A 26,528-nucleotide genomic window follows, 5' to 3' on the forward strand; every position below is an offset into this window, starting at 1 on the left:
TCTGCTACATATAAATATAAAAGCAAAGAACTGCGGATGCTGGAAATCCAAATCACTTCTGCTACAGTCCATTAGGTCAACTCTGCTACCACCTTTGAGCTCAAGCCCCATAATAGTTCTCAAGAGAACTCCTACCGATAGCTATCAGCTGAACTGCCCAATGAAAACCCACACCCTGGAGTGAAGGAAATTATAGTTGACTCATCAACTATATTACTTCTGTGTGCAAGTCAGTGATCGCATTCATATGTTTCTGAAACTAACACAGAAATTAAATTATTGAAGGATGACTAACTTACCAATGAACCTATAGCTGAGAAGTCACCAATTCTTAAATAGAGAGGAAAATTATAAATTTAGGGGGAGAGGAATTTCAAAAACACATGAATAAAAAGAATCAATGAATGAGTCACATGCAGAAATGAAGCAGCCAATGAGTCAATAGTAACTTCATTCATTTAAGCTTGTGGGGTGACAGAGGGTGTTTCTGTTGAAGGCTGTAATAGAGTTTGAGTACATGGGGTTGAATTCAGAGCCAGTGGCATGGTTGAGGTCAGAGCTGTTTATGAGTTCAAAACTGGTAGCGGAGTTGAGATCATGGATGGTATTGCAGCTATTGGTGGGAGGGGACGGGGGTGCGGATTGGAATGGCAGCTGTCACTTCCCACAGTAACGTCTTGTCTCACCTGAAAGAAAAGCCTGTTAACATTGCAGCTTGAGGAAATCAGTGCAACTTGCATCGAATTTCCTCTCAACAAGTTCATTAGAGATATTAATGAGCCCTTAACAGGATTAACTATTTTTGCTATGTTGCTTTTCAACCCTGAAGGCTAACAGTGAATTCTTCAATGAGTTATTTTCCTCAGTTGTTAAAGCATATTGTTGTTGGCCTTAATGTTGTGAGGAAAATATGGGCCTGTGTAATCACAGAGTACTGATGTCGTCCTTTATCTCACAATAAAACTGGCTAGCATTGGCTCGTGATGTCATCGGAGAAATGGGATTGGCTGCTGTCTTGCAGTCATCATAAAAAAGGAATTGCTATGGAAACAGCCAAGGCTGTTCCAGATGGTCCACATATTGCTAGAATACCCCAAAGAGGCAGTGAGATATCATATGCCTTTAAGGTTTATCCCTGAACTTCTTCCTAGATCTAAAACTAGGTTGTGCTTTCCAAAATTACAACAAATCCCATTTAAATGTGTTTGTTTTCAACTCACTGGGGTCATGTATAGAATATTCAAGGAGACAGGGTGGTTAATAATTTAAGATTTTTATATATACTTTTACAACCCACATTTTGCATCATCACCCTAGGTGAATCTCTACCGGTGTTTTAAAATATATTATTAAACATCTTTGTTATATTCATTAATAGTTTTAAGATCAAATTTATTTTGTTCAAAATGTCTGAATGTTTGCATTTCCTATTTTTCTGCATTGTGTTCCATACCTCAATGTAAATCATTTTCTCTGAATATACTTTAGGACAGCGAGTATCACATGGTGGAAGCTGAACAGTTGTTGTCCCAAAGGGCTCACTGTATCCCTGATCTTTTTCCTTTGGAATCTGTCCCATCCAATTCCTGGAGATTGAAAATCTCTCTTTTCAACCAGCAAATTGTTTTCATGTTTCACCAATACACAGTTGAATATGTTTCTTCAAACACATAACCTTTTTTTATATATTAATTTGCTGCAACTTGTTTGATTGCAAAATAACGAATGTTGATCATTTATATGGTTGACAAATCAAAGATCAGAGAGGGCGAAACGATAAAATAATTATCTTTCAGGTCTGCCTAACTTAGCTCTTCACTGCCATAACCAGCTGAGTCATTAAAAAGTACCTTTATTTTCTTGTAAAAGAAATAACAATTGTAGTTCGTCCTTTACAGGCAAGACATCTTCCAAGCCTTATAAAAGTCAATTTTGATTGTGCTTCAGCAAATTCCAGGACAACCTTTTTGTGCATTTCTTTAACATTTCAATTGTGGAGTCAGTCTGCATCTTTAGCAGAATGCATTACCGAGGAAAACCTGTGAAAGTTCAGTTGGATGGGGTAATAAATAAATCTTCATTTTAGTATATTTAAAGTTTCTTTAAACAGCAGCTTTTACAAACTGCTGCTAAGAAACAGATGTTTTGAAGAATTACCTTTCCCCAATGTAGAATTGGATCACTGCAGAATTCAAAAACCAAACTAATCAGTCCTATTGCACCATAATAATTACTATATTTCTCACCTATTCTCTACTCCTTTGCTCTGATTACTCTGGGCTTACTTTTATGGGTTACCATTATATCATTATCTTACAATGAACTGTGGCCCAATTGAGGAGTCATGTTTTTTATATACCCTCACCCCCAGATGAGGGCAGTTTACATATTGCGGTAGGTTTAGGAAGGAATGATGAAATAATCTTACCATTAATTCTTAGCAGTTGTAAAAACACATGGAATACATTTTTTTCAAGACGTAAGCCATTACAAAAAAAGTAAAGTGCATAAACTAATGAGGAATGTTGGTATTCCCACATTATGTTGTTTGCTACATTACAACAGTGACTACACTGCAAAAGTACTTCATTGGCTGTAAAGTGCTTTGAGACGTCCAGTGGTCATGAAAAGCACCATTTAATGCAAGTATTTCTTTTTTCTTTTATTATTTGAAAATTTTCTTCTATTTACTTCTATCAGTTATTTCTTTCTGTGCATATAATGCTGAGATGTAAATGACCAAAGTAGAGAGAAACATTTGTTAAGGACTTGATAATTGCTTGCTGTTGTCTGGGATGTGCTAGATTGAAAAGATTGGTGCTGATGTTCTCATCTAATCATATCTGCCCAGCCTAAGTGGAACAGTCTATCAGGAGGTTAACTGGTGTCAGCAGGATGTAGCTAAAAATGCCACTGTCACTTTCAACCGGGGTCCCACTCTCAAACATGGCCCTTTGATGTCAGTTATGGCCCACACTGTCAAGTCTAACCTACACTAACAAATGCCACCGCTGCTTCTAATGTCAAACAACTAAACTGCAGATAAATATGTAGTATAGGAGATAGCATGCAGTGTTTTCTTCATAGGCCAGATCTACACTCTCAACATAAACTTCTGGGGAGAGCATAAATCACCCAGTTGGACAAATAAATTGCCATTACCCACTTACATGACAAATTGTACAAAACCTTTGATTCTTTAATAAGTTACTTCATGTAATATAACTGTGCTCTTGGCATTCATTCTTTTCAGGCAAGGCTTTACCTTTGGTACAAGAAGAGCACAAAAAACTGGGTTGTGTGCCGAATATGGCTTTGCTGCCAAATGGAGAGGTTGCCTTGAATTTGTAAGGACCAATTCTGCAAATAAAAATCAAGTGTGAGAATACTAGATTCATACAGTAGACCCTCAAAGGTTCAAAACACCTTCTTTTCCTTTGGACATAATTTGCACATTACACAGTTTGGTGCGGTTTTTCTGATGGCAAGGAAGCACGTTTACCAGGATAAGCATTTTCAGGCATACTTGGTTTCCTTTGCTAAGTGGATGGTTGCATAATAGGTGGGCATTGTGGATGATGAAAAAGTTTCAGAAAGAGAATGTCGAGGTATCAGAGACTCAGCACCTACTAACTACCCCAGGATAAGATGCAACTGCGCGAGACACGACGACACTGACATCTCTGTCACAGGGTTGTTCCTGTGCCTCTGTATGCATACTGAAGCAGAACATGCCTTGTGGAGCACAACAACCAGACAGACCAGTCAGCATTATTCCATGCTGTTATCTTGAGTAAGATACTGGCAACAGTTCTTGTTGGTCCCACATAGGGGACACCAACATGTAACCATTGCCTGGTTGGGAGGAGTAGAGTTACACCATGGACGTTACACCATGGACACAGACTCCATCCAGCATTGTTATAAAATATGCCTATTTTACTGATCCTACATTCATAGTGAGGAGTTGTACTCAAAGAGAGCATCAATGCTAGTGTTGTTTTCCTGACTTATCTTTCCATATGAAATTATGGGTAGGCTAATTTACTGGGATCTTTAAATTACTGTTGTTTGTGATAGGATTTCCTTTGTCCTTGTACTTAACACTGTGAAGTATTGCTACAGCCTTTAAAAGGTGAGGGAAAATTCCGAAAAGCTTTGTTTTAAGTTTGAACTGGTAAATATCTATTTGTGAATACTTTACATTTCTTAACCATCTGGGTAGTAGAAATAATTTTAATATTGATTACTGGGCTGTTGAAAATGGAAAATGGACTTAGAGTTTCCTCAAAGACAGATTCCTACTTTGAAAGGTCTCGATTGATCTAAAACTTAGGAAGCTGGCTGGAACAGGCATATTTCATGCATCCTTTTGCTATATCTTAAGTTCGCTTAACCAGACTGGAGTCAAGTCATACCGATACGGCAGAACACAAAAGAAGTTGAAACATCCATGTTATGTTAATCCATGATCTAGCTAAAGGGCACTGAAAAAAGACTCCAATAAATTTATCCTTCAGTTTTTTGGTTTCAGAAAACCAGTTTATATATCAGTGAAAGTTAAGTACGATATCTATGTAATACTATATTTTTTATTTCCTCTGCTTACTTATTTTGCTTCATGGATTTATGGCTTGTAATAAACCTGATTTTTTAAAATTTAGGCATGAATTTATGGTTTATAATAAACCTGATTTCTTTTTTTAGCCATCAATATATGGTCCATCAGCATGCCTTTTTTCTAGCTCTTGTAGCTGTTGGGTAGCATATCTTTCCAGATTGCAGAGGATCGGAATTGTTGTGCAGAATTCATCAAAGTAGGAGAACTCTTGTTGTTGTGAACATGAATAAGGATTCTAAGAGAAGCCCAAATTGTAACAATCAGTGACAAAAGTGAGGTATGTATTACCTGCAGACTAAACAAGGTGTTCAAACATGAAAATGAAAGTTAATTACCCAGAGCACATTTATTATTAGAGCTCAGAAAAGGGTTAGAATTGGCTCCTCGTCTGACAGCAGAGGATAAAGAATAAGGACCATGTGTACTAATTAAAAGCGCTTTAATTGGAGGCTGCAAAAGAACAGCATAAGCACAAGGAGACTGAGCATCAACAAGGGAAGAAAAGAAACATCAATGCCAACACAAGGAGGCTTTGTGCAAGCATGAGGCAGAGGAAAAGTAGAAGCAGCACTGACATTAAACTAGCAGAGAAAGGCTTATCGACTTTTAAGAGTCCAGTTGATCCAGCATAATTGTGTGGAGAAAAATTTTACTAAATCTAATCTTACTTTAGATTGTCCATTGTTGAATAAGCCTCTGTTGGAATGCAGGAACACTAAGCTTGCTTGCCTGAGGACCTCAAGCAGGAACAGCTACCATGATGAGCCTTCGCCCTGTACTTGCTGGCCTTTCATCAGTCTGCACCTCTTCTGCCCTTTCGCACACTCTTCTATACCAGTTCTTCATCATGCCCCTCACTCACTCACTGTAAATCCCAAAATGTTGGATTGTGGGCTGACAATATGTGTAATTGTGAGTTGTGACAATGCATGCTATGATGTACATTGCTGCTCTCATTTCCAGTAAAGACCACTGGCTCCTGCACCATCGTCTGTGAAGAGAGCAGAAAGTACATTTTTGATTACACAAGTACATTTCTCCAAAATCACTATAACCCTTGAATGTAATAAGCTGCGATACCCAATTTGAAAGGATAAACATTCCAGTGTTATCTGTTCTGCAATTCAAAAGAAGGTATTGAATTTTGTTACCAGTTGATCTGCGCCCCCCCCTACACCTCCTTAACCATGATACTAAGTTAAAAAGGACAGTAAGTAATGCAGTAAGTTGCAATAGGACATAGACTAAGTGAGTGAACAAACCTATGGCAAACTGATCCCAATGTGGGCAAGTGTGAGGTAATGTACTTTGACCCAAAAAAGATGAATTGGAATAATTTCTAAATGATAAGAAACTAGGGACTGGAGATGGACAAAGCCACTCAAGGGACCAGCTACACCATTCATTTGAAACTATCAGGCAGGTACAAAAAAAAATCAAAAAGGCATATCTCAATGGGGCAGGAATACAAACAGGAAGTTCTGCATCACCTTGCTAGAGTCTTGGTCAAACCCCATCTGGAGTTCTGCCTTCAGTTCTGGACACAGCCCCACAGGAAACATGCATTGGCCTTGGAGCAGGTGAAGTGCACATTCACTGGAATGATGCCGGGGCTTTATGGATTAAATTAGAAGGACAGGTTGCATAAACTTTGCTTGTATTCACTTTAACAGAGAAGATTAAGAAGTGATCTAGATGGGGTGTTTAAAATGTTAAAATATTATTTCATTGGGTACATATAAAGAAACTATTTCCTGTGGTGGAGCAAATCAAGAACAAGGGTCTGTAATCTTAAAATTAGAGATGGCCACTCAGGAGTGAAATCAGGAAGCATTGCTTCACACAAAGGGTCGTTGAAATCTAAAACTCTCTCCCCAAAAGGTTGTGCATGCTGGAACAATTGGAGCTCTCAAAACTGAGATAGATTTTTTTGTTAGATAAGTGCATTGAGGGATATGGAGAATGAGCCGAGATGCAGATCAGCTCTGATCTATTTGAATGCAGGCTTGAGGAGCTGAATGGGCTACTCCTGCTCCTAAGAAGAAGGGTGCCTTTTTTTTTAAAAAGTAGCATCAGTAAGCATGATGATTAGTTCAGCGAGAGGACATAACATTGCATTTAATTTTGTGTACTGTCATGGCTTGCACAGAGCAAATTTAATGAGATCCCTCTCTAAAACCTCCAACTTCAATAGAACATCTTTGCTCCATTTTATCTGTGTCAGAACAGGACTTTACTAATTTATACATCAGTTTGGAATGCCTTAAGTCAGGCTTGTCCAACTCACAGCCTGCGGGCCAGCCCCGAGGCTTCTGAACTCGGCCCACCAAACTTGTTGGACATTCAACTGACTTATATTTGGAAAGTGCTGTAAATGCAGAGAGAAACCAGCCTGTGATTGGATGAGCAGCAAAGAGTGGGAAGGTAAGTTCCAAGGCCAAGAGCATGAGGCAGCCGGAGCGAGGCCTGAGGCAGCCAGAGCAGGGCGCGAGGCAGCCAAAGCAGCGCTCAGGCGAGCCTGAGAAGAGTGCAAGGCAACCGGAGAAGGGCCCACTGGCGTCTGAGTAAGTGAGTGACTGGAGACTGTGTGTGAGAGGGAGGGGAGAGAGAGTGTGAGACAGAGGGGAGGGAGAGAGAGTGCGAGGGGGGAGAGAGAGTGTGAGAGGGAAGGGAAAAAGAGAGTGCGAGAGGGAGGGGGAGAGAGTGTGAGAGGGAGGGGGAAGGAGTGTGAGAGGGAGGGGGAGAGAGTGTGAGAGGGAGGGGGAGGGAGTGTGAGAGGGAGAGAGTGTGAGGGGGAGGGAGGGAGACAGTGTGAGGGAGAGAGAGAGTGTGAGGGGGTAGAGAAAGTGTGAAGGGGGAGGGAGGGAGACAGAGTGTGAGGGGGGAGAGGGAGGGATAGAGAGTATGAGGGGAGTGTGTGTGTGGGGGGGTGCAGAGTGTGTGTATAAGTCTGGTGCGCTCCCAGTATCAGGGTTCTCATTCACCCTCAACCCCACACATCAACATGCACTCTCATCTACTCTCCCAGTAGGTCTGGGTGAGTGAGTGAGCACCCTGAGACTGGGAGTGAGCTGGACACACGCACTCTCACCTTATTACACTCTAATGGTCATCTTTATTTGTTCCTTTTTTTTTGGCTCAGCAAGTTGTTTCTGTTCATGCCTTAGTTTTTCTTTGAAATTCGTGCTTAATGTTGTGCCAAACTTTAACTTTCCGAAATTTGCTCATCGGGTCCTGAGAGAAAAATTTTGAAATGTGGACACCCCACACGAAAAAGTCAGACAAGTCTGCATTAAGTGGTCATATTCAAGTGTGTGCTCACAGACCATACTAAAGCCAGCAGAAGTTGGTTTCATTTGTGCATTACCTTGGTGCTATCCACAGGTCAAGGTGCTTCTCCCTACTCTCTCCAAGGGTTTCTGAGGCAGTGCTTAGCAATCCACATCCAGGCATGGAAAGTTATCCTGGTTATCATTCAGCTGAAGGGGGATCAAGTCACAGGCAAAAAACCTTGGTTTGCAGGTAGCCATTAATTAACAACACTGGCTTCTTCACTGCCCAACATTATTTACAGTCGGTTCGCAAGAAATTAAACAGCTTATGAAGGATTGATCTATACACCAGCAGTGCACTATTGTGCTATTGTGCTGGTTTCTGCCAGGCATAATTATTGAAGTTGAAGTATAAATCCAGCCAGAGGGAACCACCAGTTTGAGAAACAGGTGCAATTCACAAGCAAAAGGAAGTGAACATAACCCTTCTTTCTAACAGATGAAAATATAGAAAAACTGCACTCAGGGGAGCTTAGATTGGAAGATTGAGACTGCAAATGTTGTAGCCCTTGCACTGACCCACATCTCTACAAGCTTGGCTCTTAAGGATCACAAAATTAGTCATCTATTACGTTCAAAATAAGTGAACAGAAGCCACTCAGACTGGAGGGAAAGGAAATAGCTGATACACATGCATAATAATTAAAACAAATGGGGAGGAAGAAATAATATTTTAACCCTTTAAAGGCACTTTTACCTTAAGGGAGTGCTGTCGATAGCAGGTATGTGCTTCTCCCACTCTCCAATGCACTCCCAAATACAAAGAATTCAATCTCTGATGTTCCAACTGCATTGCAGACATAGGGCAGAATCGTCCCAGATTTGCACAAAGTGCGGCAGCAGGCGGGAAAAAGGACATTTTACCCGCCGGCCGCAATGGCGGGTTTTCGCACCGTATCGTCCCAATCCTGGCCTGTCCCGCCTCCTTAATAATGCACTGCCAGGAAACATGCTGGGTCGCCGGAAGGGCGGCCTCTCATTCACCCGCCCCGCCGTCACCTCAGGCCTTCAGTAATCCGGGCGCCATATTTAAAGGGTGCCCCTGCACAGAGCTAGTTCTCTCTAAGGGATTGAAAGCTGCTGGAAAGTCATGGCTGCCAAAGGGAGGAAACATGCTGCCCCCAAATTTAGCGACGCCTCCCTCGGGCACCTACTGGACGCAGTGGAGGCCCACTGTGAAGTCCTCTACCCCCGCCCTGGGCGAAGACCAGCAAGCAAGGTCACCAGTTCAGCATGGGAGGCAGTGGCAGCGGTGGTCAGCACCCTGCAACAGAGGACAGCCACCCAGTGCTGAAATAGGATGAATGATCTCCTCCGTTCCGCCAGGGTAAGTCACTCTTCACTTCACTCTCAACTCACACATTCACAAACCCATCACACATCCACAGGGATCTCACTCACTCCTCAGATTGCAAGGCACAATAGAGCAGTCCATCCACCTTCAGTCTGAGGTGATAGTGCCGGCATGCCAACGCACCAAGGTCAACATTGGTAAGATGGCAGCCGCCAAGGAGACCTTGGTCCAGGACATTCGTCCTGCACTGCTGCTCGGGCTGGACTCCATCGTTGATGCAATAGTTGGCCTCCAACAGTGTGAACATGAGAGGGGTGCGGGGCAGCTCGACCTCACTCCAGCTTCCCCTTCTCATTAAGGAAGTCAGCCTGGGGTCCTTGTGCACCCAGAGGGAGGAGGATCAGCAGGTGTACACCCCGGGGCCATCCACCCAGGTGACTCCGGGAGTGTCTGGCCCATCTGAATGCCCTCTTCCTGTGACCCCAGCAGCTCCAGCTCCACAGGCCGAGGAGGGTGTCACTGCCACACAGCAGGACCCTGAAAGCAGGCCAGGGCCCTCCAGGTTTCAGCCCTCCAGAGGACACCCGCCAAGGTCATCACAGACAGGGTATCACAGTCAGCAGGCTGTCTCCACCTCCACTGTGGATGTCCAGGGAGCAACAAGACGTAGTGGCAGGGTTAGGAAGGTTAAGAAGATGCAGTTGCACAGCCTGGGCACGGGTGTTAATCACTTGTACACAATGTTCAACTCCCAAGAATGTCTCCTTGCCTATGGCTCCTTGTTATGATGAGCAGTATTCATGTCATTCAGATGTGAAACCTTGGTTCCTGCACAAGATAAAGGCAGGTGTCTCAGTCCAGGGCCTCTTCCCTGTGCAATGTGTAACCTTCAGACCAAAGTGATGGTCTGGCCTCACACTCCTTGGACACATTAGTGATGCCTGCACCTCGATGGTGCTTGTCATTGCTGCCAGAATGTAGTGGGCAGGCGTCACAGAGTTCCCTCATTCTCTCTGTGTGCTCTCAGCACCTTTAAGGTGGGGCTGGCCCCCATCACTTCAGCATCTGTGACCAGTGACGCTGTGCTCCTGAAGGGCTCAGGTGCTGAAGGCAGACAAAGGATCAGGTGCTTTTAAAGTTTCATGGCTGCGTCTCCATGATATGACCCTAATCACAAAGCGCAAGCGAGCTGTCCTCAGCCAGACAGGAGTCAGACATTCTCAGAGGCTATGTGAAGATCTATGGAGTGTCCTCACTGCATCTCTTCATCATCCTCCACGAATCTTGCGACTATGAGGGCCTCCCGAACGTGCCTGCCTCATCTGGCCAGTGCGATGGCCTCATCACCAGCATCCTCACCTTTGAGGACCTCACCGTCGTCATTCCCTTTGACATCCCCCGCATCGGAGGATACGTACAGCTCCTCCATCTCCTCCTCAGCCAGGTCCTCCCCCTGATGCAGTGCCAGGTTGTGGAGGGCACAGCAAGTGACGATGATGTGTGACACCCTCTGGGGACTGTATTGCAGTCTTCACCAGACCTGTCGAGGCACTGGAACCTCATTTTCAAAGTGCCTGTTATTTGCTCCAAAGTCTGGGTCATGGCACGAGCCTCGTTATACCGTCACTCTGTTGCAGTCTGAGGCTGCCACACGGGCGTCATCAGCTATGTCCTCTGTGGGTAGCTTTTGTCCCCGAGGAGCCAACCCTGCGGCCTCTGTGGACCCTGGAAGATGTCACGGATCTGAGACCTGCTAAGGATGTAGGAGTCATGGACACTCCCTGAGAATCGTGGATGTGTTTGGACATTCAGCAAGTGGAAACCCTTGTGGTTGACATAGTTGACTGCTTGTTGCCATGGAGATCTAAGTGCCACATGAGTGCAGTTGATGGTACCATGCACCTGTGGAAAATCAGAGATTTGCGCAAATCTCAGTGCTTTTGCTCCCTGGCTTTCCTGATCCCGGGTGAAATGCACAAAGTTCTGTGTCTTCGTGAAGATGGCGTCTTGTGCCAGGAGACTTATGAGATCACGCACAGGTCACCTGTGGAGCCCTGGAAGGAGCCACTGGCATAAAAATTAAGCGCCACGATCACTTTCACGGCCACTGGCAGTGGATGCCCTCCATGTCCCTGTGTCACCAAAGCGACCAGTTCCCTAGACATGTGCAGTTTTCAGTGACACTGGTTGTCACTCATCTGCAGGAATGACAAGCACCATCTATAGACCCTGGGTCTAGCGAGGTGCCTACGAGCGACGGCTTTCTGTGGATCTTCAGCTGCGTACGCAGCAGGCCCTGTTACCCCTTCATCTTGAGGGGAGTTCTCCCTTTGCCGAATCAGGTGCCTCCGCCGCACTCTTCTTCTTCTTCTTCTTCTCTGCTCCCTATAAGCCATGAGGCATATCACTAAATCACCAGGTTCCATGATCCTGATGTTCTCCTCCTACAGGATCAAAGCGAGAGACGCATGGGTTAGTACAGGTGCACTAAGAACATCTCCTGGTTAAGGCTGAAGGCCTCTTCATGCATGCAGGAGAGCACTGGCCGGCACGTCGATGGCCAGTGTATAGTGCGCTCATTGGCTGTCTGAAACCCCACACACCTCCGCCCCACTCCACTTGACTGATTGGCGGCAGCTTTGGCCACTGGACTGCCCGCTGTGCTCTCAGCTCAGGCGCACACATTCTCCTAACCTGCACTGCAAGGCTGCACTGTTAACTTGAACCATAATGGATACTGGCCCAAACCTGAATAAAGACAGTGCAGGGGCTGTGAGCGCCTCCACCAGTGACTGCACCATGGCCACCTTTCACAAGGGGATTCTACAACTTGCCCAGTCAGCCAATTGTGCTGCTGCCCCCTGAAACACACATTCATTTGCAGCCTGCGTCCGAGGGGTGAAAGGTTCTGGGGCATTTGGTGGCACTTTCATGCTTTTGTGTTGATTGAGTGGACAAAAAAGCTTCAGAGGCCCGACTCCCAAGTGTGCCAATGAAGTTGCAGCTGAATGGTCTCCGCTGCAGAAGAATGGTCACTTTTGACAAGTGTTTCCAAGCGCATGGCCACTTCCCTCACTCTGCCTCCCTCCACCCCCACCCTGGCATGTGCTTGAGTCTTTCCTTCAGTCTGTGCCGACTTGCCTCCCACCCGCACCCCCTCCCCCGGTCTGACCCGCACTGGAGCCCTTGTCCCGGCACCGCACTGAAAGCCAGCCGGGAAAAGGTGACTTGCCTGTGCCCCCCCTGTGAATGTGCGGCGCCTCTTTCTCGATGTCCTATAGGCGATGCTCTCGAGCGCTGTGCAATGTTGTGTGCATTCACCTCCGAGTTCCCCTCAGAGTTCAGCTCTTCGGGTGCACACCTTTTAAAGGCAGTGGTGAAGCCGCCGTTCTGAAGTCACGCTGACATGGGCGGTAAATTTGATGTGGGGAGATGATTCCGGTGAGCAGGGCTTATAATTAAATGCAAATATATTAAAATGACATTCCAGACATGCGGTGGTGGGAAACACAGCCCCCCACTGACGGGTGGAGCGGACGATCACAAACTGGTTTCATGACGGTGTAAAGCCAATTTTTGGCCCTCCCACCATATTGGCCCAACCACCATGACGCCAACGGGGCCAGTAAATTTCTGGCCATAGGTTTCCATTACTTACAGAACAGTCACTAGCACTTCAAAATTAATTGGTTGTGTGAAGCACTTTGAGATATTTCACATGACAATGCATTTAATAAAATTCAAGTACCACCATTATTATTGGCTGACCTCTCACAGCTAATGTGTGAAATCTAGGCTGTGATGTTAAGCTGCTAAAATAGATCTGTATTTTATCTGACTTGGCCCTTTAAGGCCATTGTTCAGGTACTCCCCTGTGTACTTGGTTCCTTCACTTTTTCCTCTTGTTCCTACATGACTGCCATGTACTCTGAAAGTGAAAACTCCGGACAGAATTGGGCTCAGCTGTAGTTAAATAGCCTGCCGATGCTCATCGTCAAGGCTGATATATGAATAATAGTGACTTATGCAAGGTAATGGAGGATGATTACACCCCAGCCTTCAGGTGGGGACGGGTGAAAAACCAGTGGAGACAAATTGGTGAAGGAAAAATATAAAAGTGAGATCTAGCCCAAAAAATCCATGCTGCATTCTCAAAGACCTGGCCATTGACTGATTTATCTCCTGATTTAAAAGTTGTCCGAAATAAACACCAGACTATTTGTTTCAGAACATAAACAGGACAGGGACAGTTCTTTCACTATCACAAATGCAAATGTCACAAAGAAAAGATTTGTATTTATTCGACGAAAATGCCACCTTTAAACCACATACTGCATTCCTACCTTCCTCAAACTGTTGAGTGTAAGTCTTACTCTCAAACAAACATGGGCATTTAAATTGGAAGATTTGTGGTGATTTTGATTTCTATCTTGCTACACTTCATACATTATCTGTTCAATCTCACACACTGGATGTTGCCTTCAGCTAATAGACTTTCTGGTTGTTGACGACTTCAGAATTTACCATTAATCTTCTCCTTGAATAAGTATCTCTGGCTATAAAACTAAAACCTCATTATTTCCATTTCTGTAAAAGCAGATTACATTTGTTAATTAAAAATTATGGACTGACCTCCTTAAATCTTTTACATTCTGTGCCATGCAATAACTACAATGTTGAAGGAAGCAGTGGAAAAAGATTTGTATCAGTTGCTGTCCATTACAGACACTAGATTGAATTACCTTATCGTTCCAGTTGCATGTAGAAAATAATTTAGCTTAAAAAGCGAACGTTTTCACACAGTTTTTTAAATTGAGGTTTCATAATTTTAAAATCTTTTGCTATGTGCAGTGTACTGAGATGAGATCACGTATGTATACCCAGGAATAGTGTCCTCTTTACGAATTATCTTCGCTAGGCCTACAGGGAGACTGGTGCTAAATCAGGCTGTCAATCAGGGAAAGCAGTTCACAAAGGGCATTTGAATGTTGCTCTCCCAAAATCTGATTCATAATAGAAAAGTGCTTAAAATCTATTCAATTATCATTCTTATAGACTCTGACCTTGAAATTACTCTGTGCAAGTACTAGCATACAAAGGCTTAACACATTCAAATAAAATTACTTTGTTCAGTATTATAGCAGCTGAGTTGACCCATTTAAAACCATTTCCACTAAAATACTACACAAAGGAATTGCATGTTATATATTGATGTGCTCAGACCAGTAAAATTATAAAATTAAGAGAGGCTTAGGATGAGGTGCACACAGATTTGAGTTTTTTAAAAATTTGTTTTCCTCCCGAGAAGTTTTATTCCATTTAATGACATCCCCTGGCAACCCAGCTATGTTGGGGAATTCACTGTGTGGGGAATAGTCAGTATGAACCTGCATCCTGTCACTCTACAGTGCAGCACATTGATCCATCAACCTCCCGTACCACTGGAATCAAAAGTCATCCAACAGGACAATATCACATTATTTCTGTGCTGTAGAGTTGTAGGACTGCAACAAGTATTTGCAATCCTTCAGGCTTCATTGTGATTTACCTCCACCTCTCCCCAACCCGCCACGCACCCCCATTAAATACAACCTTCCTTAAACTATTCAAATTAATGAATATCCAGTTACACCTCCCAACAACAACTTGCATTCACAAAGCACCTTTAGCTGTAGAAAAATACCCCAACACACTTCAGGTGGTGTAACCGGATGGATGTCAAGCAAAGAAGGGGATAATAGGAGAGAGCACAAGTTCAGTGGGTTTTAAGGACGATCTTGAAGGAGGGGTTTAATGACAGAGTTTTAACGCATGGGACCTAGATAGCTGAAGGCACAGCACCAATGGTGGCTTAAAAAGAGGAAATGGATGCACATGAGGCCAGAGTTGGGGGGACAAAAATTTCAGGGTGATGGATTGGGGGAGCAGGGTTTTGGCTAGTTGTATGGCTGGAGTAGATTACAGAGGTAAGGAGGGGTGATGCCATGAAGAAATTTAAACATGAGGATCAGAATTTTAAATTGGATGCACTAGGAGACCAACAAATCAGCAAGGACTTGATGTGGGTCAGGCTAGGATACAGGCAGCAGAATGTTGGAGAGCTGAGGTTTATGCAAAGGCCTTGAAGTAGGTTCCACATTCACTTTTTGCAATAGTAAACACCACAGGAGATGTATTATGATTAGAATCTGCTTAGAATTAGCTGATCAAGGCTTCGCTGATGGTTCCAATGATATAATCAATGCCTTATGTGGACCTGGGCCACACAGACTAGGAAAGCCCCAAAATTGCTCCCCAGGCAGTGCTGATTTAACTGATCTAAGTCACAACGGCAGTGGAGTTGCTATAGTTGACCTCAGTAAATCGTGGCAAGAGCGAGGCCATGTTCTTTGGGAACTGGGCCGACTGATCCTCTGTCCCCTTCACCATCAGGTCAGACTGCCTGAAGGTTCAGAGAATATGGCTCAGAGGGGCAGGGCCTGCGCCAAGAGCTGGGAGGAGCATATAGCCATGATGAAAAAGAAACTGGACACTTGGGAATGGTGCTCCTTCATTATGGGCAAGAACCTGGTCATCAGATAAAAGGTGCTCTGTGTTGCTCTATGTAGCACAGGTCTGGACCATACCAGGCTCCTGCGCAGAGGTCACCCAAGTTATCTTTTGCTTGATCTGTGGATTTAAAATGCATCATGTCCACGAGGATGTACAAACGACCAGAAAAAGGGGAGAAAAGAGTACCCAATGTCATCCTCATTCTGATGGCCATCTTTGTGTGCAGCTACTTAGACCCTCGGTACATTAACACTAAATGTCGCTACATGCTGAGGCTCTAGTTGTGCCTGGTGTTGCGAAGGATGTGTTTGGTCACATTGCCACAGAATGCTCCATTCAGTTGGACTATGTCATACCACCTAACCCTCATGGAGATGTTTATGTAGAAAAACACCTTTAAGTCCATCAATTAGTGGTCTACACGTAACATCTGAAGCCCTGCGGGAAAAGGAGATGGTGGATCCTATCGGATGGTTCCCTAAGCAGACTGTCAAAGTCATTTGGCAAAACGCCTCTTCACCAGAACTTTCAAACAAGCGCTAAGACCTAACTTGGCTGATGGTGAGAAGGGCCCTTACCATCAGTTCCTTCCTGTATGCCTGGAGTCTCAGCACAACCACATTCTGCCTTCGAGGCAGCTGAGTTGGCGAAGAGACTGTTACCTACCTCCTTGTGGAATGTGCTTTTGCAAAGAAGGTCTGGAAAGAGATGCAGTGGTTTTTGTCAAGGTTCATCCTGAACATCTCTGTGACACAGGACACAGTGCTCTTCAGGCTGTTCCCAGGGAATCACACTGAGATAAACATCAACTGCTGCTGGAGGGCCATCAACACAGTGAAAGATGCTCTTTGGACTGCCCTATACTGACATTTAATGGCATTACCATCACTGAATCCCCACTATCAACATCTTGACCAGAAACTGAGCTGGACCAGCCATATAAATACTGTGGCTACAAGAGCAGATCAGAGGATGGGAATTCTGCTGCTAGTAACTCACCTCATCCACCACCTTAAACATTCACTCCCTCCACCACTGACGCACAATAGCAGCAGTGTGTACCATCTACAAGATCCACTGTAGCAACTCACCAAGGCTCCTTAGATGGCACCTTCCAAACCTGGGACCTCTACCACCTAGAAGGACAAGAGCAGTAGATAGATGGGAACGCCATCAGCTGGAAGTTCCCCTCCAAGCCACTCACCATCCTGACTTGGAAATATATCGCCATTCCTTCACTGTCACTGGGTCAAAGTCCTGGAACTCCCTCCCTAACAGCATTGTGGGTGTACCTACACCACATGGACTGCAGCGGTTCAAGAAGGCAGCTCACCACCACCTTCTCAAGGGTAATTAGGGTGGGCAATAAATGCTGGCCTCACCAGTAATGCCCACATCCTGTGAACGAATAAAAAAAAACTTGCTGGTCTTTCAGTGCAAAGAGCTGTCCATGACAGAGTGTTGCCGACTGGCACATTCCAAGCTCCAGGTCTATGTGCTGAGCGACGCACTAAAGCTTGGGGCAGCTGCAGCAAAGGCTCAAAGGGGAAAGGCCACTGTCTAGACCCTCCCGCAATACTGCACTGAGGAGCTGGAAACATGCAAAACCCCTTGAGCTGTAATGCATTGCAGAATGTTTGAAATGAAATGTAATTGTAAATGTAATCTGTAATTGTAAGCATCTTGGAGTATATTGCAAGAAATAAATCTATTACACTTTGTCACATTTTAACTGTTACTTTTATAAAATTTTTGAACAAAGTATATTTTTTGGAAAAAATATATCACCATTGAGAGAGGACACAATCAGACTTGCCTATACCATTCACAATTCAAGTAATGTGTCAACACTCACTGACTTAGCTTAATAGCCACTTGATCAAGGTACCAGAAGACAGTCAACACCAATGGAACCGCCCCCAACACAGTCAGTGCCTTAATGACAAAGAGGAAAATAACTAGAGGGGAAAAGAAAATTTAAGAAACATCAAATACTTGACTGGTAAATCAAAACAAATCTTCGGAGGGTCCACTGTAAATATATTTTACTGGCAGACAGTTTTTCAGAACTTATGACTGATCTATGCCATTATTTCAATACAAATGTCAAATGAATATCCCCAAAGCTGGATTCAGTTTAGTAATAAGGAGGCTTCTCATTTAGCAGAATTTGGGAATTTGCACAAAGTGAATACTGTATTCCTGACGTCAACATAAATTTTTCTGGTAAAGTGATCAAATGTAGCGATAAACAGCCAACTGGAAATGCATGTTTTACAATAAGTAATGAAGAAAAATACAACAGCAACATGGTCCTGTGGTAACACTCTGATCTGTCCCGTGTGTGAAGCTGGATGTAGATGCTGTGAATGGCTTCCTGCTATGAAACCAAAGCTTGAGCTCTCTACCTGCTGTTTCAGCAGAATTATAGATATTGCCCAGGGCATTATAAAGAATTTGCTAGCAACTACAGTGTTGCAAAATTTACTTTTTAACTTCTCGGATAGTCCTGCCTGTACTACACGTGTGCAACACAAAACCTTTATAGTTTGAATAAATCCTGTTTTCTAATTTTACAGTAGATTATATTAAACTCAGATCTCCTAGTCCAAATTGAAATCATTCCCACTAGCATACGACCATTTCTGTTCCAAACTTTAAATCACATTATAATACATTTAACTCCTGACAGTGCGGCTTGACTTCTCAAATGAAAGCAATAGAAATAATTATTGCACGTCCCGATTTGGCAAAAGCAGCAATACTAGTATAATACACTACACAGAAACAGAATGTTGTATGGTCCATGCCGGAGGGGGCGTGGGGTGGGGTGTCGGCACAGGGAAGGAAACAGGATTGTTAAAGTTGCTTTACGGAGCTTGCATGGCACAGTAGCTGAGAATACGGGATCGAAGGGATAAATGTTACAATTTAGCATTCCCAGACAGAAAACTGGTATTCGTGTCCAAGTTCTCGATAAGCACTCCTGCTGTGCAAAGCTGTGCATTGATAGTGCTGGATGATAACATTTATCCATGAGTTCAAATCCAACCCAAACTGGAGGAGAGGCATGTTTCTTCTGTCTGATCCTGAGAACCTAAATGAGTTTGGGCAATCTCAATCCAGCACTTGTGGATGAGGTGACAATACAAAATTGCCAATTGCAGTGTCACTCAATAAAGTATATGGCAAGAATTAGAATGGGAAATCTTACAATGGTATTCTGGGGGTTTTGGCGGGGAAGGGGGTTATCTTGAAGTTTGGCTATTGCCTTTTCCAATCGCCCTTGCCAAACATGCTCACCCCCTAAGAAAAAGCAAGCTGTTTGATAATTATTTATCAATTTCTTACTTGTATTTGTGACATCTATAGATGTGGTTTTTAATCTTTTATATCATTTTCTCACAATGCAAATTGCATTTGAACAATCTGTTCAAATTTTTAATAAAGCACTGTTTGAGACATGTACAGCCATAATCAGTTGGTCTTCTAATCATTGCATGTTTTGTATCTGATTAACGATATCGTGTTTTGCTTTCACAATAGAACCTGTTTGAAAAGCAAAAGAATAAGGACGCAAACAAAAGGTAAGAAGATGTCCATTCTGCCACCCCATGGAGGTGAATAACACTATTCACAATTAATCTGTTCAACAATTACCTTACTTATATACTAAAATATTCCTGTGAATGTTATTCTAATGTGATTTGCAATTGAATGCAAGTTAAAATAGTAACTGTCCTGCACTCTTAGATGAGTTATTGATTGAATCAATATATTTAGACAAACAGTACAACAGGTCAATTAAAATAAGTTTGATTTATTTTAATTGGTTTTAAGCAAAACCTTAACCCTGAGAAAAGTTTCTCAAGATTTCCAAATAACATAAACAGCTTTAAGAAAGAAATGGTCTTACTAAGAATTACATAGAATATGCAGCACAGAAACAACCCACTTAGCCCGTGCTGGGGTTTATACTCCATACAGATCTCATTCCATTTACTTCATCTCAGTCTCTCAGCATATCTTTCTATTCTCTTTTCTCTCATGTACTCGTCTAGTTTCCTTCTGAAAGAATCTAAGCTTTTTGCCTCAACTACACCTTGTGGTAGTAAGTCCCATATTCTAAACACGACAAGCAATTCAAAAGTTGGTATGTAGTTTATGGAGTTCTCAGCAAATGGATCATTGATCATTATGAAACTTGCACTTATCTAGTCCCTAGAGATGAAGAGGTGGACGGGCTTAGGCAGGGAATTTCAGATTGTATGGGCTAGGCAGTATAATGTGTGTGTGATATGATACCACTTAGGTATAATGGATGATAACCATCTTCTTCATTAACTTCAATTGGGTGGAATGTAAAATGTATTATAGGTGTGCTATCACCGAAGACAAATTTCATCCCCAAATGTCAGTGTCCCTCTCATGGCTGCTGTATTGCACCCTGAGATTTGGGCTGCCTACTTTTAATGGTAGCTATTTACTTTCCCAATTAAAATAGGTAATTATAGTACAGAGAATTAGACTGTGTATGTCAGAAACACAATAGCTACGGCCAATAGGGAAATTTTCTTTATTTTTGTGGCTTTTGCCTTTGCCCAATTATCATGAAAACTAAACTGATAGTCATTTGATAGTACAGGACTTGAGTGTTGCAGAAAAAATACATTTTGTCAAAGCTTTTTGTCTTGCACTCATCAGGACAATCGCAAGAATACCAATGTTTGGGGAAGCAACAACTTTATACTGTATGAGAAGGGAGTGCTGATTGGTTGGCAACTGGACTCTGATTGATAGAGGCATTGCCATGGAGAATGCACCAGTTAATGGTGACTGACAGTTAACTTCCAAGTTTCAAAATTTCAAACAATGCTTGGCAGTTAACTGTCAGTCACCATTAACTGGCGAATTCTCCATGGCAATGCCTCTACCAATCAGAGTCCAGTTCCAACCAATTGGCACTCTCTTCTCATACAGCATATGTGTCCCCCCCCCCACCCCCGACATTGGTATTCTTGCGATTGTCCTGATGAGTGGAAGGCAAAAAGCTTCGGCAAAATGTCTTTTTTAAATGCAAACTAAACTATCGTGCATGTTCGTCATGTTTTTGCACAAGTAGCCAGGTACAAACTAAAGACCGAAAGAAACCCATTAAACTTGTTCTTACAAAACTTTAGCCCTTTGAAAATAACCTGATTTATAGAATTATATGTCTGCTCCCTGTACTTAACAGTGTGTGAGTGACATTATGAATAATATACACATAAGACAATATGAATATTATGGTAATAGTACTAAAGCAAATAAAAAAATTAAGAATTGGACAATTCTTTTGAAAATAAAAATATATTGGTTTGCATTTTGTCAGGTGCTTTGAGTTGAAAGTTTGCAAGGGACAGGTGTTTGTGGCCTGGAAAGAGAGGGAGGGCCAGTGCAAAGGGAGAAAATCAGTGCTATATTTAAAACCTCTGCATTCCCTCTGTTTTGTGACATTTTCTTAACAGCTTCTTACAGTTACAATAAATGTGCAAAGGCCTTTAAAAAAAATAAAAGCTTTTTTTTCCTATTGCCTCCTTTATTGTTCTCTAGGGGCCTGCTCCATGTCAGATCTTTTTCCTAGTTGATAGGCTATGGTATCTCCAACTTGCTGACCACTTTTGCTTTCCCTGGTTAGCAAAAGAAACAATGGCAATTGTGAAAAACTGGCATTTAAATGATTCCCCTGACATTTAAATCTTGAACAATTCTGAAATTATGCAACCACCTCCAAAAAGAAGTCAGTAAAAGGAAACTGAAAATAACAAAGGGGCAAGTTTCTGACAATAAACGACACAGATTAATTGAATGATGTACTTATGTTAAACATTTCCTGACAATCAGGGCCTGATTGTGGAACTCATTTTGGGGTTGAAATGGGAAGTCTCACCCATCATTAACCCTTTGAAACAGTAAAGTTAAAACAACATCCTTTCTCGGAGGATCATGTCTGTTTCTGTTGCCCTTTTTACATTAAACAGCTTTTTTAATGCATCAGGTGAATTTTGGGGAGGTTGTAACTCTATACACTCTTAATAGTTACGTTTAATTTGCAACAGTGACAGACGCATTCTCTTCTTCACGCTTAAGCATCTCACATGTATTTTGGCAAAAATAAATTCCTCAAAGTAGCAAGTGTGAGCCCTACAGATACCACAATGTGTTCATAAGATCAGATGGCACAGAAGGAGGCCATTTGACCTATCGTGCCTGGGCTGGCTCTTTGAAGGAGCTATCCAATTAGTCCCATTCCCTTGTTCTTACCCCCAAAGCCCTGCAGCGTTTTCCTTTTCAACTAGATAGCCAATTCCTTTTTGAAAGTTACAATTGCATCTGCTTCTACTGCCCTTTCAGGCAGCACATTCCAGATCATAAACTGATGCGTAAAAGAGAAATTCTCCTCCACTCCCTTCTGGTTCTTTTGCCAATTACCTTCAATCTGTGTCCTCTGATTAACGACCTCCTGCTGGCGGAGAGCATTTCTCCTTGTTTACAAAAGCTCATCAAAATTTTGAACACTCAAAAGCCTTCATAATTTTGAACAAAAGAATGTATGTTGTAGTACCTAACTATATAGGCATAAGTCAGTTCCAGAATAGATTTTTGCATGATGAACTATTGGATATCAGCCAAGGAATGCGCTACAATTGGTCTTCACATCTCTGACTGTTGCCCAATAACTCCGACCAAGGGGTGCAGCTGTGGATTCTAGAGAGGACCAGGACCAAGCCCACAGTCCAATGGGCTTGCTAACAATTACTATCAAAGCTCAGTCATGAAGAATAGCCACCTGGGTGAAGTACCAGAAGGCCACCAAAGCCCATGGAACTGTGGCCCTGCTTTTCAAATCAATGGCGAGGAGAGAGAAAACTAGGGGGAGTGGAAAGAAAATAAAAGTGAATGTGCACCCTGGCTTAGTCGTGTGAATTTGCATTTTACGATTAAATAATGGTCCTTTTGTATTCAAAGGAAATGATTATGTTGCATTGAGCTCACTGTGATTGATCCAGACAGTTACAAACACTTAATTCATGGGGAGAACGAAATTTTTATCAAGACGCAAAATTGAATTAAGATTGTCTGTTTATGCAATAAAAATGGAATGGAGCAGAAAGTTATCATATTAGGGATGACCGTAAAAGGATTAATTTCATCATTTTATTACCATTTTTAATTAGAAGCATTCTGTTACCCTCAAGTTCAAAGATGAGAGTAAGAAAATAACTATCTATCTATCAACATGCTACGTATCACACATTTGACTTGATGCTGCAAACTCAAACCTGTTGCAGGGCTGGAGCAATTGACTTAGTAAACGGTGTGGATATAATTCATCACAGTAAAATGCCCACTGCCTAGCTCGAGAGAGATGTTTGCAGCAGACTATAGAAATGGCAGATGAGAATCGCATGTTGATGTCGGCTGGAAAGCAAAGATCAGCATCTTCGTGGATGGGTAATGTAATACCCCAACTGTAAAGGCTGATTTAGGAGGGGAGAGCCATCCCGATTAACATCAGAGGTCGTGTCAGATTGGGTCACCAGCATCTGAACTGAACCTGCTCTTGATAGAACTGAAATTATTAGCTTCCTCAGGCAGTGTAGAAATAAATAACATTCATTTATTTCCCTTCCTATTTTCTTCCTTTTCTAAGCCAACAACACATTAAGAAACGATTCCAAATGTTCTCTGATATTTCACTCAAGTAACCCTGAGGGTCAGAGCTATTCCTTCACATAACCATCGCAACCTGGCCAGCACTGTCCCCTCCATTGGCATCCCGCACGTAATTCTAACAGAGAGGTTTCAGGACAGTGATGAGGAGCAGGGACCCTGTCCCATATTCCCCCAACCCCACCCTTTCTTTGGCCTGAAGATGTTGGGGCCAGTGGTGTACTCTGACTAATTTAACATGAACCCTAACCCTCTCCAATCTACAGTGGCTCAGTGTTACCAAGTGGAGCATTTGCCCAACTGAACAATGGGGAAGAACAATTGAAAACCTGATTAGAATTCCGTTTGGCCAATTAGTACAAGGGAAATTGCTCGGGCTGGCACCATGAATGGGCACAAAACATTCGCCAGCCAAGCTTTTCAAAATATTTTACACTTACTAAATGGTACAATAGAAAATACCAGCTCGCGTTGGTGGATGTGTAAAGCGACCTCGGTCACTAAAGTCAAAAGCATCTCAAACCATATTCGCCCTAAACTAGAAGTTGACTTTTATTTTTGGTGAATCTAATAACCCAAGCATTCTCGGTGTCAGACATGGAATGGTGTTTAGAAGCTAGTGTCATCGCTCCTGTTTTAAGTGTGTGTGTAAAATTCAGGGACTCATCCCCCTCCCCCAAATCCCCCCGCCCTCCCCAGGGGCTGCTCGCTGTCTCCTCGGCCGCTCTGCCCATCTTAACACGAAAACTGAGCAGTTCAAGGTCAACAGAAAGCAACGAGCGGTTAAAACTCCTGCTACAGCACACACACACACAAATAGATGAGATTCGAGGCATTCGGAGACCTTCATCCATTCATCCCGTGCGAGGCAACAACTGACGGAGAGACAGAGTGAGAGCGATGTTCCGGCACACAGAGAGAGAGAGAGAGGAGGGAGAGTGCGGTGCAGCTGCGAGGGGGGTCTGCGGGATATGAGAGAGATGTAAGAGGACGTGATGACACTCCAGGGGCCCCGAGGCGGCCTCATCCCGGCCCCCATCGCCATAGCAACGGGATGCAGGACTGTCTGATCCCGACCCAGTCTCCAGAAGGTCGGGATGCAGGCTCTAGTCACCATGGTATCGAGTCCTGAGCATCTCGCAGCCAGTCTTGGCTGGCTAGAGGTCACCTCAGTAATGGTCAGAGAGGGAGAAAAAAGTGGCAGAGAGAGAGAGAGGAAAAGGCGGTAGCAAAGATCAGGAGCTTGCTTTCCACATTAAACTCTACATCACATACATTTCAGGGTGTTGCATGTTTGTTTTGTCCTAAAGCTATACTCCAGCTCGTTCTTTCACTGAAGCTATGCTCCATGGTCATTGTCTATATATAGAAAAGAGATGATGGAGCCCGCAGCATTTCTCGTTAAATAATACATTTCCAACACTACCCTCTAGCTTCAATCAAAACATATGATGTTTCTCATTTATTTTTGGAAGCAGTTGCCATGTATAAAGTGCTCTTGAATGGCGCGGGGGGTCAGTTTATGACAGGATGCGAAGAGTTACACCTTGCAGGGGAGGAAAGGGAATTAGAAATCCCTTGGCAACCTTCAAAACGTGGGGCTCCCAAAATGACAGAATAATTCATTCCAAAAATTAGAACCCAACCTTCCAAAGAGCAACATTCTTTTTTTTAAAAAAAATAGCAGGATCAAAGAACCCCCAGTCCCTAGTAATAAACAAAAAATAACAATGCTTCAAAAATTCTGAAAGAGATTGGAAGGGAATAAATAATGAATTAAACACACGATGTGCTATCCTTTCTAAATGGCGCTGGCTGGATCAAAAAAAAGACAAGGATGTGGCTATTGAGTCCCAGCTCTTGGTTCTGTGGTTCCTCTTCATAATCTAAATCTCAATCAATAATTTAAAAAGGAGGGGCAAATCTATTCAATCCGATGGGTTTGAATTCGTGCTCGCTCAGCCCTGGTTGAATGGCACAATTCCTCTTACCTGTGTCATCAGGCGATCAGCCCCTGTGTCCTCTTCGTCTTTAAATATAATGTCAGGGTTGTAGTTGGGAGTCAGTTCCTTGAATTTCTCGGAATTGCGGCTGATTTTGCCCTCGGATCTGCCGCTAGCCCCCAGGGTCTTCTCGGCAACATTGGGGATGAATTGCTTGTAGAGAAGAGGGGTGAGTTTTCGGGACGCTCTCCTCCTGCCGTAACCCCGGCCGGGTCCACAGCTCTGGACCGGGACCAGGAGGCAGCAGCAGCAGCAGTAAAGTAGACCGAAGCGAGCTAATTCAGAGCCCGGCTGCATCTCCCCGCCTCTAGTCGGCTGCAGATCTCTTTGAAATCGGCTGCTCCCGGAGGACTAGCGCACACTACCGGAGATAGACACACACTCCCCTCACCGGCACAGCCATGGAACTAAAATAAAGCAGCGACGCGCCACCAAGAGAGGCAGTCCCTCATCCGGCGCGTTGCCGCCTGGTCACCTCCTTGTGTGAGACAGACAGAAAGTACAAGCCAAGATTCCCCCCTCCCCTGTTAATTGACAGCTCTGTCCCTATAAGCCCCCACTCCCCTCAACCCCCGCCACCCCCAATCTAAACAATACATTCAACAAGAACCCTCTCCAGTCCCAGGGGAGAGGGGAAATCAGAGGTGGACCCCGATCCCATGCTACAGCCGATTCATAAACAAATAATTGACCTTAGGCAAAAGTCAACCCTGATTAAAGAAAAGTAGCATCATGTCCGAATGGATGGATTACTACCTGGTCGGGAATATGCTCAATCTCTCGTTTCTGTGGGGACAGAATGCGGGATTTTGAAATGTGCAGAATATGCCGCGTCAACTCGATACAGAAATAATTGTGAGGGGTATTAATGCAGCTGATGAACTTTTGCCCTCGTGTTTACAAGTGGACACAAATATTCGCCTCACTGCCTAATTATCACTGAAAAAGCCACTAACATTGAATCGTCTGGATCCATGCACCGCAACATCTGCAGGAGGGTGGGGGAATTGGAG

At 43.4% G+C, this 26,528-nt stretch overlaps 1 protein-coding gene across 1 annotated transcript in view; it reads right to left on the reverse strand.

The window, feature by feature from the left end:
• The window catches only part of dhh (desert hedgehog signaling molecule), a 95,770-nt gene extending 69,875 nt beyond the window's left edge, over window positions 1-25,895 (reverse strand). The window contains exon 1 of the mRNA XM_078534396.1: window positions 25,504-25,895. Within this exon, the coding sequence (XP_078390522.1) occupies window positions 25,504-25,812 (309 nt within the window). The 5' untranslated portion in view covers window positions 25,813-25,895. The remainder of the gene's footprint in view (window positions 1-25,503) is intronic.
• Window positions 25,896-26,528: the final 633 nt, after the last annotated feature.

This window comes from Cetorhinus maximus, chromosome X (assembly GCF_964194155.1).
Source record: "Cetorhinus maximus chromosome X, sCetMax3.hap1.1, whole genome shotgun sequence".
NCBI classification, from domain to species: domain Eukaryota; kingdom Metazoa; phylum Chordata; class Chondrichthyes; order Lamniformes; family Cetorhinidae; genus Cetorhinus; species Cetorhinus maximus.